Source organism: Thermothielavioides terrestris, chromosome 1, assembly GCF_000226115.1.
Source record: "Thermothielavioides terrestris NRRL 8126 chromosome 1, complete sequence".
NCBI lineage: Eukaryota > Fungi > Ascomycota > Sordariomycetes > Sordariales > Chaetomiaceae > Thermothielavioides > Thermothielavioides terrestris.
In genome coordinates, this window is record NC_016457.1 from 6,940,136 (window position 1) to 6,961,122 (window position 20,987).

A 20,987-nucleotide genomic window follows, 5' to 3' on the forward strand; every position below is an offset into this window, starting at 1 on the left:
TGTATGTTTCAGGTTCATTACGCCCAGCTCTGCGCCCGGTTGCATCCTCTCGCCCTGGCCCTTGTCCTGGTCCTGGTCCTGGTCGACTGGCGTACGCCTTTACCACCAGACTAGCAACCGCGCCGCAGTGCACCTCCGGCCCCCTCCCATGTGCTATCGTGACCGGGCAACTTCGAGTCTCCCCAGCTGCGGCGCTGACACCGGGTCAGTCAAACGTGGATTCTGCCGCTGCCTCTGGTAGGCCTGGAACCGAGCATCAGGATAGCCGCCAAGACCGTCCTCCATATCGGCGTCCCCGTCTGTGTCGGTTTCGTTATCCCTGGCCGCGTTGCCCTCGGCGTGTGCACCAGCCTCAGCATCTGACCCTGGCCCTGCCTCTTGGTCGCTCATCTCCTCGTCCTTGTCTTCTTCCTCTGCGTGGGGGGTTATTGAAGCCCCTTCTCTGGGGACTGCCGGCGCCGTTGTTGTTTGCGGCGTGAGCGAGGTCGTTGTTGAGGCGGCCGAAGCAGCATAGTTTGTCCGAGAGGCGCCTGTGTACGCCGGGTATTGGGCTGGACGATTCGGGCGGCCCGATGAGGGTGGCTGTGACTGCCCAGACTCCCTTGGTAACTGTGAAGACGCGTCCCCGGTGGAGCTTCCCGGACTCGACTCCCCCGTGACCCCGGTGTTCAACCGCAGTTGTGTCTTGAGCCCGGAGCTCGCCGAGCGTGCCGCGACGACCACATTCTTCCATCGACCGATGACCGACGAGACGAGGGTGCCCAGGTCTGAGTGACGGTCGGCGATGTCAAAACCTACAGAATCCTTCCTGCTTCTCGACACCCCTTGCTCCAGCACGTGGGCCACCAGTTTCTCGTCGAAATAAACGGTCGAGGGTGGCGCAATCTTGAACTCCCGCGGCTGCTGCAGACGAGTTAATTGTTCGACCTGCATCTTCAGACTCGCATTCTCTTGGCTGAGAAAGTGCTGCACTTGTTTCAGCTTCTCCACCTCCTTTTGCTTCCTGCCGACGCCTCGCGCCAGCTCCAGTCTCCAAAGTTGTTCGCGCTGCTCCGGCGCGAGCCCATTCCAGATGGAGTAGGTAGCCTCGAGGTGGTCGTACACGTGCTTTTCCATCTTCTCCGCTGTCTTCTCCGCCTTGAGCACCTCGGCCTTGATGTCGGTCCTGCCGGGGTGCAAGGGCGGCGGATAGGTCAATTCCTCGATGACGGCTGTGGTGGCCCCCGTACAGGCTATCTTCCACTTCCTGAACTCCTCGCGAAAATAAGCGTGCAAGGCTTCCAACTGGCTCCGCCCTGGAGGGAGGATTGACCAAGAAGTAGGTGTGGCATGCTGGGTGGAGGCGAAGAGCGTTGGCGGAGGGTCTAGGCACTGCAGTGTCAGCGCCGGAAAGTCTAGCGAGAAGGGATCAAAGTCGAAGGGCATTGAGCCGTTGTCGATGTGTTGTCTGCCAGCCAATGTCAGCAGACTGTGCCAGGACATCACTCCAGAGGCCGTCGGGCCAACCGAGATAAGAACCTACTTGGCAGCCCTCAGTGAACCGAGGAGTTCGCGCAAGGCCAGTTCGGCGGCCCGTGCCGTGTCCTGGGCATCCTGCATCTGCTGCCGGGCATCCAGCTGCTGCTCCAGCGTCTGCTGACTGGCAAAGCGCCGAGGCTGCCCAGGGCGCAACCCTCGGTCAGCACCATCTCCGTCGACAACACCGCTCACCCTGCCCTCCGGTGACGCAATGTCATTGATAACCCCCGTCGCTTCCCAGGTGGTCTTGAACGGATAGATCCTCGGACCATAGTCCCGAACCAGCGGCCGCCCGGCCGTTGCCGTTTGAGACAGCGGAGACGCTGCGGCGGGAGACCGGGCATCCTCGGGACTCTTCCGGGGAGCCGCAGCCAAAGTGGCCCGTCGAGCCAGGGAGCCCTTCGGTTGCCGACGGGTAATGTTTTGCCTGATTCTCCGTATTGCTTCCACGTCATGCACGCCATCGGGTGCCTTGGGGTTCTTCTCTCTGATGAAGAGGTCGAGATGGCGGCCCAGAGACGAGGATGTGAAAGCCTGGTGACAGTAGGGGCACTTCTTATCCTTCACGGCCTTGGGCGCATTTGCCTCTGCCGGGGGGTTTGCTCCCTCCTCCATGTTGCCCAAGCTTCTCGTGAAGCTTTCCAGCCTGTGTGGGCCGGGTCACGAGCCGAGGACGTTCACAGGCGGGCCGGGCCACGCGATGTTATTGGTCAGATGAGCGCTCCTGCTGAGGAGCTGTGTGCTTGAAAGCCATCAGGAACCGTTCTACCTAAAATGGCCACTGCAGAGGAATCCCGGGAAGGGCCTACTCGGTTAAGTGTTGGCGACGAGCCTCGAAGGAGTGGGCCTTTTGGTTTGGCTTCTGACAATAACTACCATCATCACGGCGGACAGGTTCCTTGATTGCCTGGTAATTTTTGGCCCCCTTTTCCCGCCTGGGGAGCATTTCCGCTAAGTTAGCGGGGACCTGAACTCAACAGGGGTCTGATGTGGACTGGATGCCACTGTGTAGGCATGTATTCTGTACTGTGCCAGTCTTGATTTGCTATGTTGAAGCAAGACAGCATGACGCAGGATACCGCCACAGGCTACCTATGGTTTAAGAAGACCGCGGCGTGTCCCAGAGGACGCATCCAGGGCCTTTCGGATTCATGCCCTCAAGCAGCGGTGCACTGGTGCCGCTGCTCGCTACACTGATCCGATGTCCTCATGTATACATAGCTCATTCTCCACAGTGTGAGCGACCTCTTCAACCCAGCCCCCAAATTCTGCTCCTCGAGGACGAAGTGAAGAAACCTGGAATGGCTGATGGCTAAAGAGGTCCCGCCAAGACTAATTTCGGCCAATTGTCGGCAATGTTTTTACAACGTTATTACGTAGCCCCGATCGCCAAGGCGTTTGCACTATCGCCAAGGGGTTTGCACTATCGCCAAACGGTTAGTTCGCCAGGGGTTCGGGGGGCGGCGCTAGCCCCCCGCTAGTTAGGATTCGGGTTAAGGTTAGGGTGCGAATCAAGGTTAGAGTATAGGTTATCCTCCTTTTTTTTTTTTTAATTTGGTTGAGGTTTAGTGAAGTTGTTGCTACGAGTCTTCGCGATTTTGCATTGTTGATATTGCTCTAAATCGTCGTGGCCCCGCTTACCCCGTGGCGATTGCCGCCTACCCTATAGCGATTATAAATACTTGTAAGCGGCAGTCTCCGAAATTAGTCTTGGCGGGACCTCTTTAGCTATAACCAATGTCTTCCTCCGTTCCGGCGCTAGGGTAAAGGAAGAACCTCATCCCCTGTCGAGGACTACACTCCAACCCTTGTTTGTTTATTAGTTTGGTTCTTCGTCCCACTTTTAACAGGGGCCTGCAGCCAACCAGAATTTGGCTTTTTACCCCCCCTGCTCCATTAACTGGCTCTGGCACTTCACACCCTGCTGTCCCAGAACCAACTAAAATCAGCTACACTAGCCAATTCAACCAATCAGTCTGCACATGCTGATGGTGATCTACTCTAAGTACCAAGCTAACAAACAAACAAGGGTTAGAGTGTAGTATACAGTATTTCGTATACGACGGAATATAGATACAGTCTTGTATATAGAGTATACTATAAGTAAGTGGCCTAGTTGCTGTCAGGGGTTGTTGGTTTTGCTGTTCGTTCGCGCTTACTAATCATCGGCCTAGGCCACAGGCTTGCTCTAGCTTCTTTCAGTTGTTCGTATAACGTGCTAGCCTTATAGCGTCTGCAGATAAGTGTACAATGTTCTATTCAACTACCTTAAGGAAGGAAAAAGGAGAAGTATAGGCTGCGGTCCCTGCGTATAGAGTTTTTTAGGGGCTTGCGAAGTGGGTTTAGACTAACGTTATTCTGAGCGTAAGGCGGGCCCGCTATAGGTCTGTCCTAGGGCTACTATGGATCTTAGGCGTAGCCCTATATATTGAATTGGGGTGATGGACTGCCTGGACATGGGGACCCAGTTTTTTTTTTTCTGTTTGTTTTAGCGCGTTGCATTCGTTGCCAGGGGGTCTGGCCCTCTGATTACATGTATTTAAGTGGACTAAGCCCATCTTCTTCGTCATTAAGCAAGGCATCAACCAGTTGTCAATACACGTTCGTTGACACTACGTTGGTGGTTCTCCTTCTTCTAGGAAGGCTGCTGAGCCTCTCCTCTTGTTGTTCTACCTCTGTCTAGACGATAGGCATTCGAGCTGTTGAGCTCTGACCGTATTCTTATTGTCTTTTGTCTTCCTGCTATATCCCACTAGACGTATCTGAGCTATGTGTCTTCCTCTTAGAAGACATCCTTCCCGCCACTCGATACGCACTATCTTCATCTGTCCAGAGGGACACTGCATTCCTTTGGGAGCTATCTCGCGCGCCTAGTCCTAGGTGTGGTGGGGTAGGTTGGTGTAGAGGTTTTGCACCATTTCAATATCTAGCCTAGGTATAGCCTAGTCTATAATATACCCCCCCTGCCCTGTTAAATAGTCGAATTAGAGTATATATAACATTATATTGAGTATAGTTTAGGTCTAGTATAGCGCTAGCTATAATAGACGCTAGTATTTATTACTCGGTTATATAGCGCCTACTTCGTTATTAGGATAGCCTAGTATAGTTATCTACTAAAGCCTTGCCGCTTATAGTCGTTCTATTGCCTAGGCTTAAGTTGTTTATTTATATTGCCCTAGCAAGCCGTTAATTGGCCCTTCCCCGCTTTATATATTTATATATCGCAACTATATCGTACTAGGCGTACCTACTGATCGTATATAGCCTAGCCCCCTCTTATACTATTAAAACCCCCTCTTCCCCTACGAATTTTATACCCTACATTTTCTTCTCACTTCTACTATATACCTTTATTCCTCCTTTGTATTTCTATCCTCTATCCTCTCTATACGTTGGCTCTTCCTACCTCGTCTCTATTTTATACCTATTTCTCAACCTTCTTATATATAGCAACGCCTATATCGCCTATACTATTTTTGTTATACGTTCGTTCTATACCCTATTAATAATATTCGTTGTTGTTTTATATAATTATTCTATATCTACGACGTTACTATTTCAACTTTGACGAGAACTTAATAAGAACCTACTATATACCTAGTTTATTTTTATAACTCTTTCTCCTTATATACGTTTAGCTTCCTATTGTTTCCTTTATATATATATCCTATACGTATCTTGTCTATTTACTCTGACCTCTATAGTAGCTTTCTATTCTCTTTATAATAGCGATATATTCTTGAAACTTATCTACTTCGTTCTTATCTATACCCTTTAGAATATCGACTATAGTTACTTCGCTTAGTAGTAATAGAAAGGGATATTATCCTAAAGAAGATAACAACTAGGACTATAATATATGTTACCCCTTGTCGAACCTACTTTAGCCCTAAGCTAGAAGCTAACAATGTTTTAAATAGAACTGTAATAATTATAACAACTCCTTTCGCTATATTATTAGCAGCTATATTATTGAAAGTAACTTAGACAATAAGGATAATACCTTTCTTAAAGAGGAAGGGGATATCTGCCTAAACTATATTAAGTAGCTTATATATAGTAACTTTATTAAATATATCTAAGGATATAGAGAAAGCTATATAGAATATACTAAGTTATATATTAAATGCTACTAGGATTTAATACTCTAAGCGACTAACCCCTCCTTATATACTAGCTTAAAACATTTAATTAAATTCTATATTAATAATAAAGCTATTATAGAGCCTATTTATAAGAAAACTAAAACCGAGCTAACCTACTACATTATCTTAAAGGCGCTATTTATTGCTTTTATATATAGTTTCTATAGCGTAATTAGTATAGCCTTTATATATTAATCTCTAGTACGCTTCGCCTTTGCCTCTAATATACCCCTAGTTACCTCCTCTACGCCTTCGACCCTAAGCTAGTAAAGAGCCTTAGTTCTATACTAGGCTTCTTAGGACAATCTCGCTATATAGTACTATAGTCGCCTTGTCGAGTATATAGCGCAATATCTCAATTCCTCCTAGTAGGAGAATCGACGTATCGCGAAAGCTATCTACACTATAGTATAGTCCTAAGCAACTGTCCTTAAGACAAATTCGCGCTTTATAGAGTATATTATTATATTTACCTCCCTCTCGTTTATCTATACCCCTTAGAGGTCCTACCCCCACTACTTACCTTATATATATATGTCCCTCTACGACCTATACTATAGACAACGCCTATCCTCCTCTATAGAGGACATCTTATACGTCCATCAAATGTATATACCGCCCTTGCCCTACACCCCTTATATATCTATTCTGCCTTTACGTATATCCGCCCTACCTATATACCTATTTAAAGATAAGGAGGAGGACCTACTAGATATAGGACCTGTTATAGAGCTAGAGTAGATAGTACTATTTATACGTCTTATTATCTTTTTATATATAGCTATATTCTATTTGGTTTTAGGAGGATAACTAGACTTAAACGTATTATAGTTTCTTTATACTTAGGTAGTTATATTTATCTAAGTTGTTAATTTTTATAAAGTAGTTTATATATAAATATAACGTTTCCCCTTCCTCCTCTAGTTCGACACTAGCTTATTGTTATACTACGTATCTCTCTATTCCTATTCGAACTTATTAAGTATAGTAGTATCTAAGAAGTTCTCTAAAGGCTCCTATATCGATTTATTATAACCTACCTACTTAACGTATATATTATAGTTGTTCCTCCTCCTTTTTATATTCTAAGCTTTAAGGATCGCCTCTACTTTATACTTTTACTAGGGAATACCCTCCTTTAATATAACCTATATAGGGTCTAGTCGCTTATCTATAACTTTCTACGAAGAGAGTAGGTCGAAGGCTACTTATTTAACTAGGTTAATATAAAAGGTTAGGTATAGGCCATTTAATATATCGAATATTACCGTTAGGGGAGTAGGTACTATAACTACCTTATATTTAGTATTTAGCTAGTCGAGCTTCTTACTAAGGCGGTTCATCTTTATATTATATAGGGAGAGCTATACCTTGTCCCTAACCTAGAACTGTTTAGCTAGGCGATAGAAATAGTTTATATTCGTCTATTGCCGCTACTATATATATATAATAACTGCTTAGGTCTACTCTATTCCCTCCTTTAGATAGTGGAAAAACTTAATAGTATAGCCTTCTAAGGAGGCTATAGGCGCTATTAAGATTATAATAAGTTATATAGGACTTATATCGAACCTATAGAGGAGGTAGTTCGAACTTACTTCGGTTATAGACAAGTCCCTATTATTGAGTATAAACTAGTAAATAGGGAGATATTTAGGCTAGTCGTACTATATAAAGGAAATGAAGATTTAGAGGATCGTTTATACCTTTTAATTGACTTGCTCTATCCCTCTATTCGTCTAAGGATAGTAAAATGTCGATAGGAGCTACTCTACCCTTATCGCCTTATATAATGTAGTCTAGAACTTACTTAGCTAGTCTAACCTATAGTTAATTATAATTTAAGTTGAGAACCTATAGAAGTGCTACTATACGTTATAGAACTAAAGGGTATACTCTTCTATTTCTATCGAGTATATTGCTTTAAACTATATATATTTAGAGAAATAGTTAGTAATTACTATAAAGTAGCTAGGCGCCTCTTTATCCTTTATAGGAAGGTCGGTTATAAAGTTAATAGAGATCTACTTCTAGAAGCGATTAGAGATAGGCAAAGGTTATAAAAGCCTTTGATATAGCTGTTAAGAGATTTTGCTTTAGCGGCACTGATTATAGTTTTTAACAAACCGCTTTACGTTAGATAATATAAAGTCCTAATAGTAATCTCTCTAAAGTATTTTAAATAGCCTATTACACTCTAGGTATCTTAATATAGCTAAGTTATAGATCTATTAGATAATTATAGTAGTTAGGGGCTCCTATATAGGGAGCTAGAGACGGCTATAGAACTAGAGTACACTTTATATATTAAAGGAGTAGTCTATAATCTAGGTCTACACTATATTTGCCTTCTTTAGAAACTTCTAGGCTCCGTTGTAGATGGCTTAGAGCTAGTAAGTATAGTGCTTATCTTTGACAATACCCTTATCCTATAGGGCAATAAGCTGCTTATCCTCGAAGAGCGTCTCTCCTATAGGTAACCTAGCCTTCTCTTATACGCTAGTCTAATATACTTTAATTGAAGAGAGTAGCTAGGCGATATACTAGCTATTTTTAGACTTATTCTATTTATACTAAGAGAGTATATTAGGGTATAAAGCCTAGAATCTTAGCTAATACTTTAACTCGAAGTTAAATAGAGAGAGCGTCTCTACCTATTGTTAGAGAGATAGATTGTTATTGTGCTAGAGGAGAGGGCCGGCACAGGAGGGCAGGTTCAGAGGTATGCACTAAAAGTGCAAGGTAGGTCGATCGGGAGGTATTAGAAGGATCAGAGGTTCGGCAAGGTGCCTTGCGGATGTAGGGTAAATAGTTCGGTAGGATAGTTTAAAGGATAGTTTAGAGGATGGTTCGAAAGATAGTTTGGAGGATAGTTCGAAGGATAGTTCGGAGGATAGTTCGAAAGTTGGGAGCAGGATAGCTAATCGCAAGCATATAAGGTTTTCGGACCTTAGTGCTATTGTGCTTCGTTACAGAGAGTGCGTAGCGCAGGTGGTAGATATAGCATATACAAAAATAGATCAAGTAAGCAGAGGCTACGAGTTCAACTCGCAAAAGGATCTATTTAATTAAAGGTTCTATCTTCTAGAGCTGGGAGGCACTACAGTATTTATAGTTCTAGAGCTACGGTATATACCTTAGCTAATTTAGCTAAGGTTCAGCTAATCAGAATGTTCTAATAGAGCTATACTAGCTATATTTAGCTAGGTTATCAAAGTATAACGTATAGAACCAATCAGAGCTACACTAAACGTTCTAACGGAACTGCACTAGCCGTATTCGGCTAAGTTATCAAAGTATAACGTTCAATATCCGTATACTCGGATCTGAACGGCTCCGATCCGACGGTTTAGATCAGATGCATCAGTTTCGACAGCTCGGATCCAATGACTTAGATTCACTTATCCAAATTCTATCTCAGCCGTTGTCAACCGTCAAAGTCAATAGCCGTTGGCAGTTGTTATCGAAAGCTAACAGCTATTACCAACTGTCAGTAACTGCCAAGGTATAAGTTATAGTACTATAGTAGTTATAACGTTATAGAACCTTTAGAGGGAGCTTTGTTATAGAGAATGCTTAGTATTAGTTATTTATATTGTTATATATTAACACCTATTAGGTCTATTGTTCATTGATTAGATATAGCTAGGTAAAGTACTTAAGGTTCTTATAGTCGATTAAGATAGTAAAGGGGGCTACTACGCTCTAGAGCTCTGTCGACTAGGCTTTAAAGCAAGAGATAATAGCTAACAGCTCTTTATTATAGATAGTATAGTTACATTTAGTAGAGCTTAGCTTTATAGAATAGTAGGCTATAGGGTAAAGAACCTTGTCCTCTCTCTACTAAGATAAATACCTACTAAGCGCTATACTAGAATAGTTCGCTTCTATAATTGTCTTCCTCTTAGGGTTCTACTAAGCGAGGATCGGCTTTGATATAAATATAGCCTTAAGTATATTAAAGGCTTCCTATTCCTCTTTACCTTAGTGGAATAGGACATTTTTATAGGTAAAGCGTGTTAGTAGAGCTACCTTTTTAAAGAAGTTAGGGATAAAGTTACGATAGAAATTAGTAAATTCTAGGAAGCTCTATACTCTTTAGACCTTATAGGGCGCCTTCTATTTATAGATAACCTTGATCTTCTTAGGGTTAAAGCGAATATAGACCCTTGCCTCTACGATATACCCTAGATACTTAACTTCCTTTACTATAAATATATATTTCTTAAGGTCTAGGTTGAGGCCTATATCCTTTAGTCTTTAGAGGACTTTATATACCTTCCTTATATAGTCCTTTTAGCTCCTACTCAAGTATACTAAGACGTTATTAAAATATACTATTATATAGTCTCCTAGCGTTGGACTAAGAGCGTTGTTGATATATCTCTAGAACGTTATAGGAGTATTTACGAGCCTAAAGGGGTAGACTAGCTACTCAAATAGTCCAAACCTTATATAAAATGCTATAAAGTGTTTATCTCCTTTAGCTATCTAGATACAATAGAATATAGCCCTAACGTCTAGCTTTATAAGCTATTTGGCCCTAGCTAGAGACTAAAAAGTCTCTTTAATTAGGGGAAGTAGGTACTAGTCTTACTTAGTAATCTTATTCAAAGCTTAATAGTCTATATAGAACCTTTATCCTCCTTCTAGCTTCTTTATAAAAAGGACTTAGGCGGCTATCGATAAGGAGCTTACCTAGATCTATCCTTTATCTAATAGGTCTACGACCTACTTCTAAATCTCTAGGAGGTAGTCCTTTAGTATATTGTATAAAGGTCCCTATAGGAGCTTAGGAGGTTTTTCGTCTAGGCCTATCTTAAGATAGATATAATAGTTAGCCTCCCTTCAATAAAGGGGTAGGCCGTTTGTCTTCTCTTTATTAAAGAGGTTAATAAAATTATATAGCTCCTCTAGCAAAGCGACCTTCGAATTTAGGTTAGTATTAGGCTAGGAGATAGCTACTCCTAGTATAGTGGTTATCTTATAGATATTAGTGACAAAGAACGTATCTTATACTCCTTTAGACTTCTTCCTTTATACTTTATAGGCTATATCTATAAATATCGCGTCTATAACTAAGGTAGTATTAGTTTCCTTCTACTATAAGGAGTACTTATATACTTATAAGCTACTTTACAAATTAATAGTAAGGACCTTATTAGCTAAGTCTAGTACAATCCTACAGTGGTTTATCTAGGGGAGCCCTAATATAACGTTGTAGGCTAGCTCTAGGACTATATAGAATATAGTAGTACTAATCTACCTATTAATATCTATTGTAACGTAAGCGATATATATAATTTTCTTTATAATTTATACCTCTTTAACTACTATATCTAGGGTATAGGGAGTTAGTAGGTTTATTTACTTAATCTTTAACCTCTAATATACTCTTTCGCTAATAGCTCTATAGCTCTAGTACCTACTATCTACTTATATATTTATAAAACTAGAGAAGTTTAGGAAAATAGGGATAAGAAAGAGGGGCTTATCTATTCTCTTTCTAATCTTTATAAACTTGTTCTATAAATGGCTAAGTCCTTTTAGCCCTTATATAAAACTTTGTATAAAGGCTACTCTTTTCCTTCCTCCTCTTTAGAAAGGGAGTCCTCCTCTACCTATTCTTTAGCCTTTAGCTTGTTGATATCGATCTAAGGAGCTAGTCTCTTAGCTAAAGCAAAGGAATAGGTAGCTACAAAGTGGCCTTAGCGCTTACAATGGATATAGGCTCTAGCCTATTAGCGCGCTATACGTACTTCGTTACTTACCTACTTCGCTTATAGTACGTTCGTACTTCGTTTTCCTTTATTTTACTACTACTTTCCTCTATAACCTCTATTAGCTCCCCTCTAAGCTAGGGTAGTATAGATCATATTGATCCTAGTTATTAGTATATCTCTATTTATATCCTTCTCTACGTCTATATTAGGCCTAAGTCGCTTACTCTAGGACTACTAGTATCGTTCCTCTAAATAGAAGGCCTCTAGGTCGATAGCGATCTTATAGTACCTTATAATAGCTATAGTATAGTCGTTCTATAAGACTCTTTATCCTACTATAATATACTTTAACTTTAAAGAAAGGTATCGTTATAGTCTAATAAGTTATACTTTATCGCTTTAATTAAGTCTTTTAGCCTTTAATAGCTTTACCTCAAAGTAAATAATAAAGGAGAAGAATAGCTCGTTATCTCTTTAGCAAAGTATATCTAGCTTCGTCAAAGCTATAACCTACTTATAAAGGTCTATATAGACTATTGTAAAATACTTAAAAAACACTCCTAGGTCGTAGTTATAGCTAGGTCCTTCTAATTTATAGAAGGCTATAACTTTGGCCTAGACCCCTTAGCTAAAGTTCCTTTAAATAAATACCTACTAATTATAAGGACCTTTAATAAAGTCTTAGTCCGCTACTAGAATATATATTATTATAGTCTTCTAAGCGGTAAAGAGCTCTTTTTTACTATCGAAAGGTTGTCCTATAGGGAGGCGCTTCTACTACGTCTAGGGAGCTACTAGAGCTATAGCGCTAGTCGTTAGAGTTAGAGCGTTGGCTATTATAGAGGTGTTTATAGTCTAAGCTATAGTAATCTAGGCTATATAAAGCTTTTTAATAGTTATATTCTAATATATAATCGTCTCTTATAAGAGTTAGAAATGTTTATAGACCTAATCTAGGTCTAAGACCTATAGGATACTAAGGTTATTTATAGTAGCGTCTAATCTACTTAGTACTAGCGTCGAAACGCTTAGCGTACTACTTTCGTCTATACCTAAAAGCAATAGCTGCTCTATCTATATAAAGGTAGTTGAACTGTAATATACTAGCTTTATAGCATCTATAGATAAGTGTACAATATTCTATTTAACTACCTTAAGGAAGGAAAAAGGAGAAGTATAGGCTATAGTCCCTATATATAGAGTTTTTTAGAGGCTCGTAAAGTAGGTTCGAACTAATATTATTCTAGACGCGAGGCGGGCCCGCTATAGATCCGTCTCGGAGCCGCTATAGATCCTAGGCGTAGCCCTATATACCTAGCCCAGGTATAGCCTAGTCTATAATAGTTCATCAGGGGTTGTGAATCAGTGGCAGACTGCTAATTCAGAATCCTATAGAAGCTATCTAGACTTCGAAATATAGTAGACGTTAAAGAGGTCTCACTAAGACTAATTTCGGCCAATTGTCGGCAATGTTTTTACAACGTTTTTATACAACGCCGATCGCCAAGGCGTTTGCACTATCGCCAAAGCGTTTAAGCGGTTAGTTCGCCTAGGGTACAGAGGGCGGCACTAGCCCCCCGCTAGTTAGGATTTAGGTTAAGGTTAGGATACAGATTATAGTTAAAGTATAGGTTATCCTCGTTTTCTTTTTTTTCGATTTAATTGAGGTATTGTAAAGTTGTTGTTGTTGCTAGTCTTTGCGATTTTGCATTGTTGATATTCGAAGTTGTAGTGGCCCCGCTTACCCTTGGCGATTTGTAATTACTTGTATGCGGCAGTCTCCGAAATTAGTCTTGGCGGGACCTCTTTAACGACGACCCGAAATATCCAATCTGTACCGCGGCACGAGCGTAGTCAGCTCTGAGCAGACTGCAGAACAGAATATCTCAGTATTTTCCGTACACTCACTCCTCAATCATGCGCTAGCCTGAGTCCTGGCCGCCGGAAAACGCAACTACTAAATATGCTGCTCGCCTCACTGCCTCTCATGCTCATCAACACAGAGCCCACAACACGGCCCCTTACCGTTGCAGACAGCCAGGAGGCATCGGCCAGAAGAGCGAACCCGTCCTGGAAAGCCGTAGTGTACGAAGACATCCGTAGGTTTGCTGCCGGCAGTCAGGCCAATGATTAGCTCATGTTCTCCCCCGCTGGCGGATCCAAAGCAGTTGTTTCACTTTCCACAAAGAGCCTCAACCCAGCCGTTGGAGCAGTTCCGCCGTAGCGGATCAACAGGAACAAGTCAGCTACTCTATTCTGAACAACTCGATAAGAGACAGAGGGTGGTGTCGGAAGCGATCCCATTGATGGACGGGTTAGGGCAATAAGGCTCCCCGCGGAATAGTTCGAGGACGAGGCGAGGATGCTACTCCGTGCACTATAGGGAAAGGGACGGCTGTGTTCCGGGCTCAAACCCTCCTTTTGAGCGGCTAGTCTCCTCGCACGCAACTACGACGTATGTAAGGGCTCTCTGGCAAAAGAATAAGCGCGGGGAGGGTAAGTCGCAGCTTGACGACTGGAGAGCAAGAGATTGAACTCGAAGGTTTTACGCTGCTGTACACATCGTTGTTCACTTCGACTGTGTCGCGCCTGCCCAGAGAAGAAAGTCGCTACGGATTCCATACTCCGTACATCTAGCCGCATGCCGCTTTCTGTCTTCGACTTTACACAGTACATTGGAAAGTCCCCAAACCTTGCCCATGGGTTCACGCTGCGCTCAAACTCTCGCACCAAACGACAATTCTACTGGGTGAAAGCATGTGGCCGATGAACAATCTCCCCCAACCGCAACATGATGCCAAGGAAGGTACGCTGGACTGGCTACACTGGACACAGCCCTGTATTCCAGGCCGATTTTGGTTATCTGCCTATTTTTTCGGTCGTCACAAACAACCAGCCCACCAGTCCACAAGCTCAACGTTTTTTGGTGGACTCCAAGTCTGCTGAAGACACTACAAATCGTTTCATGCTCACATTTGCTGACCAGACCCCACTGCACCGTGAAGATCACGTGACCGCGACCCCAGCCTTCCGCGCCTCAGCCCCCAGTTTTTTTGCTCGTGTTGGCGCCAAACCGCGGGAAGCTATCACCACTTTGATCTCTATCATATCGAGCCTCGGCGGAAATACAGGGCCAACCGGCAACGCATCCGACAAATTGCTCTCACAATCCATTCCTCTTACCGGATCGTCTCTCCCAAAGACCCCATTCACGATGCCACCAGGTAAGCTCACGGCGCCTGCCTCGCATCCCGCGAACGAAGGGCCTCCGTCGCGGATTGTCGCGTCGCATCGCCCATCGGCTTACTCCATGTTCGCCACCATCCGGATGCGCCAGTCAGTTCTATCTAGTCTAACTATGCGCGCACAGCATACAGCGACAACGAGGAGCCGTCGGACGTCGAATTCGAGCAGTCGTCGGCCACTAAGAAACCAGTGCGTGGAAGGAAGCCGGTTTCTTATCAGATTGACGACCCGGATGAGGATGATGATGCAGTCTCGGCCGACGGCAAGAACGGGGCCGCAGATTCAGCGGACGGTGAGGGGGCCGACGGGGGCGAGGAGGAGGACGAGGAAGAGGAAGAGTACGATTCCCAAAACTTCCGGAACCATCGCAGCAGCGCTAACGGGGTGAACCAGATTCGTGGTGGAGAAGATCATGAGCCACATGATTGATGAAAATGTGAGACGCGAGGCGTCCTGGTCATCTGGTCGTTGGGCTTGACCTCAAAGTCTAACGAAGTGCAATAGGGCAAGCCTTTCTATGAAGTGAAGTGGGAAGGCTACGAAAAGAAGTCTGACCGGACGTGGGAGCCGGAGGAAAACCTGATGTAGGATGCAGGACCCTCGGCTCCATCACAGATATGCGCTGACGCTGACCTATTCTTTTCCAGCGAAAACGCCTCGGAAGTCCTGAACGAGTACCTCGAAAGTATCGGTGGGCGAGAGAAGCTCTTCGAAGAGAGCGCGAACGCCTTGAAGACCAAGAAGAGGGGGCGGGCCTCTTCGTCCACACCACAGGCCGGCGCGAAGAGAGCGAGGAAAAATGGGGACCATCCGGCGGACTCGGAACCGCCGGCCAGCGTTAAGGCCTCGACGTGGAAGCCACCGCCGGGCAGCTGGGAAGATCACATTGCCCACCTTGACGCGTGCGAGGACGAGGACACGCACAAGCTGATGGTTTACTTGACCTGGAAAAACGGGCACAAGACTCAACACGAGACTAGCGTGATCTACAAGAGATGCCCCCAGAAGGTACGTCGGGCCGCCGACACCGCGACTTCAGGAAGCTGACCCAGCTATAGATGTTGCAGTTTTACGAGCGACACGTGCGGATCGTCAAGCGAGACGCCGACACTGATTCGGTCGGGACACCGCTTTGACACGACCAGTCTTCCGAGCCCCGAGTCTGTCAGGGACTCAATCTTGATTCAGTTATTTGCGCGCGTCGATGCTTCTCGGTGTTGTGGTGATGGCTCCATAGGGCGTTTTGGTCAAAGCGGCGTGCGTTCTTCATTCGGCACGACGCTCAACTTAGGGCTGCTAGCTAAACGGATTCTTCTCTTATCTCTTTTCCCCGCCTTGCAATTTTCTGGGACATCCAGGCCGGGAGATGCAGGCCCCCGGGCCCGACAACGAGCCTCTTCTGTCCCATATCTAGTTCGTCCAGGCTTCTAGGTTGTTTGTACTGGCAATCGTTTTCCTGCATCGCTAGTTCAATACATCGCTCATTAGCGACGATGTTTGGATTGTGTCCCTGCACCAAGACGTGACGCACTCGAGCTGGGAATGCGCTGGTGGTCGTGGATCTGCGAGCTGCCCCCTGGCTTGCCCGAGCTGCATGGACCCCTGGATCGAACGGGGGGCTGGGGATGGCTCCCGCCAAGATTGGCCCGTGAGCCCCTGTCCAAACATGGGTTGGCGCTGGGGAAGCGAATGCTTCGCTGGCGCAGGCCCGACACCAGCCTTCTTTTTTATTGACTTTGAACAATCAGGTGGCGGGGCAACCATCCTATTTGACTGCGGGCGCCTGCTTGCCCGCCTGCGCGGGCTGGCCCAGCCGACCTTGACTTGTGCATCTCGCATTCCACGAGATTGTTACTCCGTACTTTGAGCGACGTTACGCATTCGCTGCTGCGATTGCTGTGTACAACTTGTACTTTGTTCCTCCGGGTTACGGTTCTATTGTTGACGGAGCCCAACGCCCCCCGCTTGACCTGAAGTACCTAACGGAAGACACACTTGCGCAACCAACCCCGCAACGGCGAGCTGCTTGCTGCTGCAGTTGTGAGCTCTCCTCCTGCACCAGCCCGTCCAAGCCTCTTGCAGCTAACGTCTGACAGACTTTTGCTTTGGCTGCCACAGCCCGGCACACGCTCACGCCGCTGCCGCTGCCGTCAAACTCGGGTCTTCCAATTTTACACTCACGCTATCGCTTGTTTGCACTCCGTGACCTACAACCGGCATTCCGAACAGACGCACAAGTATTCCGTACCGCCGGTCCGGATCTGTCCGGCTTGCCCGCACACAGCGCAACACACAAAAAGCACAACAGCTCAGCTTGCACCCGCTCCCCGTCCCCGTCGCACCGGGCCACTTGCCCGCCGCACTCCCGCCCTCGCTCGCTCGTTTGGGGAGGGAAACATACCCCCCAAGCGAAACCTAGCACAGCGCCCGGGCTCTCTCGCTGCGGCGGCGCCCCACCGCACAAGCAGCGTTCGCGATGAAGGAGAACGACGTGATCGCCGTCATCATCATCGTGCTGTTCATCGTGCTCGCGCTGATCGCCTTCGGCATCTACCACCTGGTCAGCGTCGCGCGGCGGGATGTGCGCGGCACCGTGACGACCGAGTCGGATAGCAGTAGCGGGGAGATGGCGGAAGAATCATGAAGAGAAGGCGGTGGTTGTTTGAATGAATGAATGAATGAATTGGTTAACGGGTCCTCGGTGGGTTGGTTGGTAGGGCTCGGTCGTGGGCACACCAGCGGGAGCGGTGCGCTCTACGCTACGCTGGTAACATTACCGGCGAAAGGTGAACAGCGCTCTTCGTCCCCCAGCGGCTGCAAGTGCGGCGTAAGTCGCTGCAATGCGCTTACACTCCACTACTGTCGTTTGGGAGCCCTGGTACCGTAGGTTGGCCGGAGGATTTTCGGGTGGGAGGGCCTCCCGGTGGACTGAGCACGAGGCACGACGACGAGTGGGCACCTTTCCCAATGGGGTATGTGGGCTGGATGGCCTGCCGCTGATTCATCAGCATTGCATTTCACGGCGGGATGTGTTTTTTCGATACACGGCGTTTGGGGGTCCTACTGAGCTGGTTACGCGAGAGCACACGGCATGCTGGAAAGAGAATTTACGAAGCCATGAGCGTTTCTTGAGATATTCTTGAAAATGGGAGGGACTCATGTATTTGGATCATTCTGGTATATAGAAACGTATATGTAGATGCAGCTTGCAATTCTGCAACCACGCGTCCATGCTGCACGAGACGAAATTTAGAATTTGAGTCGGGCCAGGCCACTCTCTCAAGTCATGATGAATGCGGGATGGAATTGAATGGGAAGTGATTTGCAATTTTAGACAAGAGACACAACGCCTTTTGCCGGAATCAGGAGAAGACGGCGCAATGATTCGTTGAGTGTAGGGATGTGTGCGCGCCCTTCGCGCTTCATGCAGGGCGACCCGTGGATTAGTTATGTCCTTGATTTGTCATTCCATCTCGCAACCCAAGGCCTCAAGGATTCCGGAATGAACTCTCAACTTACCGGTCCCAGCGAGAGGAATCGAGCAAGATAAATGAGAAACAAGAATGTCCTGAGCTCGCATGACATTTCTGCGCAGGAGCTTACTTGTGCTCTTTCTTGCAAGCCAGGTCACTCTCCACACCCGCCAACTGCAGTTCCCCAACTGGAGCTCTCTGCAGCCTGTCGGCCCACTACTTGACTTCGACAGCATCCCAGCCATGGCTACGCTGCTCGAAGACTCCAACGGCTACCACCCCGGCGAGCTGGCCGTCCACCGACTGCTGAAAGTGCCCACGTCGGCTCGCCGCAATCCAACCGCCCCTGGCCTACCCCCACACTACGCCCACCGCGTGATCGTATCCCCTCTCCTGGCCGTTGGCACAGTTGACGAACAGGGCCGCCCATGGACCTCCATCTGGGGCGGCGAGCGCGGCTTCGCCCGCCCCGTGGCCCGGGACATCCTGGGCGTGCAGAGTCTCGTGGACAAGAAGAACGACCCGGTAGTTGAAGCCTTTCTGGGCCGAGCGGCGGACGGAGAGGTGCTCCAGCCTGAAGGCGGCATCGTCATGAGCGCCCTGAGCATCGATCTCGAGAACCGAGACCGTGTCAAGCTGGCTGGCCGGATGGCCGTCGGTACTGTTGCTGAGCAGCCGGGCAATACGGCGCTCGGCGAGGCACAGCTTGCCATGCACATCCAGGAGAGTCTGGGCAACTGCCCAAAGTATCTCAACAAGAAAACTATCCGCGCCCACTTACCCTCGCCTCGGCTGGTTTCGTCCTCGCTCCCCCTGCCGCCCGAAGCCCTGGCGCTGATTGAGAAGGCGGACATGTTCTTCCTCTCGTCCACCAACGGCCAAACGATGGACACAAACCACCGCGGTGGTCCCGCCGGCTTCGTCCGCGTCCTCAATAACTCGTTCCCGGAGGACGGAACTGGCGACGGTGTGGTCCTGGTTTTCCCGGAGTATTCCGGAAACCGGCTCTACCAGACGCTCGGCAACCTGCACACCAACCCCCGTCTCGGCGTCGTCATCCCGGACTTCGAAACCTCCGACGTCTTGTACCTCACCGGTGAGACCGAGCTACTAATCGGCCCGTCCGCCGCAACCATCATGCCGCACGCCAACCTCGCCGTCAAGCTCACCGTGCACGCCGCCCGCTTTGTCAAGGACGGCCTCCCCTTCCGCGGCACGCCGGGCGAACCAAGCCCGTACAACCCGCCCGTCCGCCGCCTGGCCAGCGAGTCTCCCGCCTCCCTCAGCCAACCCCTCCCGCCGCCCTCCGCTCCCCTCGCAACGGCCGTCCTCGTCGGGAGAGAACCCATCACCCCGACCATCGCGCGCTTCACCTTCCGCCTGCAGCCACCCGGAAGCAAGAACAACAATAGCAGCAGCAGCAGCGCGCCGCTCGGAACGTGGCTCCCAGGCCAGCACATCACGCTCTCCTTCGCGCACGAGCTCGCGCTCGGGTGGAGCCACATGCGCGACGCGGACCCGCAGAGCCTGAACGACGACTTCATCCGCACCTTCACCATCTCCAGCCCGCCGCCGCCGCCGCCGCCGCCCCTCGACACAGCCACCACCAGCCTCAGCCCCAGCACTGACCGAAACAACCTGCAAATCGAACTCACCCTCCGCAGACACGGCCCGGCAACCAACCTCCTCTTCACCCACCCCGTGCCATCACACCACCATACTTCGTCTACCGCCCCGTCGCTGGAGGTGCCCGTGCTGGCCGTCGGCGGGGAGGAGGCCTTCCGCATTGAGCTGGGCGGTGACGACGGCGGTGGCGACTACGAGGGCGAATCTCCTGCAGCAGCAGCCGCAACAGCAGCTTCTGACGAAGAGGGAGACATCAAGAAGAACAAGGAGGAGAGTAAGAAGAAGAAGAAGGCGGTGTTTGTGGCGGGCGGGATCGGGATCACGCCGCTTCTGGCGCAGGCGCCGGGATTGTTGGCAGAGCGGCACCCGCGGCCCATGGAGGTGCTGTGGAGTCTGAGGTGGGAGGATGTGGCGCTGGCGGTGGATGCTTTTGAGCGGGTGGGCGGGCTGGCGGGGGTGACGAGGGTGTTTGTTACCGGGCTGGATTTGCCAGATGCAATGCGTGGTGGCGGTGATGGTGGCGGTAATGGCGATGAGAATGGGAAGGGGTCGGTTGAGAGGTTGAGGGAGCTGGGCGCGAGAGTGGAGGTCAGGAGGATGACGAGGGAGGATGTGCTTGCGGCGAGGGACCCGGAGGGCGGGACGAAGTATTTTGCTTGTGCCAGCCCGCGGATGCTGCGGTCGGTGATGGGTTGGCTTGCGGATGAGGACGTCGTGTCTGAGAGTTTTGAGTATTGATGCCCTGGGCGTTCAGGGGGTCAGGGGTTGTTTTTGTGTGCATGGGCGGATTGGGTGGTGGTCGCAGCAACCAGGCAGAGTAACCATGCACTGTTTTGGACACTGTACGGAGCAGTTGGATGGATGAAACAAATTGTTGGTCTTGGTAGGGCCCCAGCAGTGCGGTGGTTATCTGAATTTAGATTTGGTGTTCCGCAAGTCGTTAAACAATTGGGATACCTGCTCGCCCTTTCATTTGGCCCGCTTTCGGGGGGGAATGTGAACAGGTTGACAGTGAAAAAGTGGATGGCAAGGCGGGCCCATGACAGAGGCGTCAGAGCGAAGCTGATAGGTGCGGATAACTTCCCGAATTACAACTGGAGAACACAGGGCATCTGAAGCTGGTAAGTTGCTGTTCCTCCTCCGGGAGGCCGAGCAGCAAGGGATTGAGTCACCGCCGCTGGTCAGAAAGGTTTACCGAAAACAACTGGCTACTCCACTGCAGGCTTCTGAGCGAGAGAGCCAGAAGTCGATGG

General features: G+C 47.9%; 5 protein-coding genes across 5 annotated transcripts; 3 read left to right on the top strand and 2 right to left on the bottom strand.

The window, feature by feature from the left end:
* Positions 1–133: 133 nt before the first annotated feature.
* THITE_2109671 (uncharacterized protein) lies at positions 134–2,384 on the bottom strand. Its single transcript, XM_003650295.1, has 2 exons — positions 1,527–2,384; positions 134–1,451 (listed from the first exon to the last, which is right to left on the bottom strand). The coding sequence occupies exons 1-2, from the start codon at positions 2,131–2,133 to the stop codon at positions 154–156; spliced, it is 1,905 nt and encodes a 634-aa protein (XP_003650343.1). The 5' UTR covers positions 2,134–2,384; the 3' UTR covers positions 134–153.
* A 12,121-nt stretch (positions 2,385–14,505) lies between these two features.
* On the top strand, positions 14,506–16,131 carry THITE_62498 (uncharacterized protein). The gene is made up of 6 exons (XM_003650296.1): positions 14,506–14,613; positions 14,760–14,973; positions 15,029–15,071; positions 15,140–15,219; positions 15,283–15,643; positions 15,694–16,131. The coding sequence occupies exons 1-6, from the start codon at positions 14,604–14,606 to the stop codon at positions 15,769–15,771; spliced, it is 786 nt and encodes a 261-aa protein (XP_003650344.1). The 5' UTR covers positions 14,506–14,603; the 3' UTR covers positions 15,772–16,131.
* Positions 16,132–16,793: 662 nt separating this feature from the next.
* On the top strand, positions 16,794–17,377 carry THITE_2109678 (uncharacterized protein). Its single transcript, XM_003650297.1, has one exon. The coding sequence runs from the start codon at positions 17,112–17,114 to the stop codon at positions 17,277–17,279; it is 168 nt and encodes a 55-aa protein (XP_003650345.1). The 5' UTR covers positions 16,794–17,111; the 3' UTR covers positions 17,280–17,377.
* THITE_2109679 (uncharacterized protein) lies at positions 17,378–17,996 on the bottom strand. Its single transcript, XM_003650298.1, has one exon. It carries the CDS (start codon positions 17,644–17,646, stop codon positions 17,482–17,484), a length of 165 nt encoding a protein of 54 aa, XP_003650346.1. The 5' UTR covers positions 17,647–17,996; the 3' UTR covers positions 17,378–17,481.
* Positions 17,997–20,629, top strand: THITE_2109680 (uncharacterized protein). Its single transcript, XM_003650299.1, has one exon. The coding sequence runs from the start codon at positions 18,352–18,354 to the stop codon at positions 20,470–20,472; it is 2,121 nt and encodes a 706-aa protein (XP_003650347.1). The 5' UTR covers positions 17,997–18,351; the 3' UTR covers positions 20,473–20,629.
* Positions 20,630–20,987: the final 358 nt, after the last annotated feature.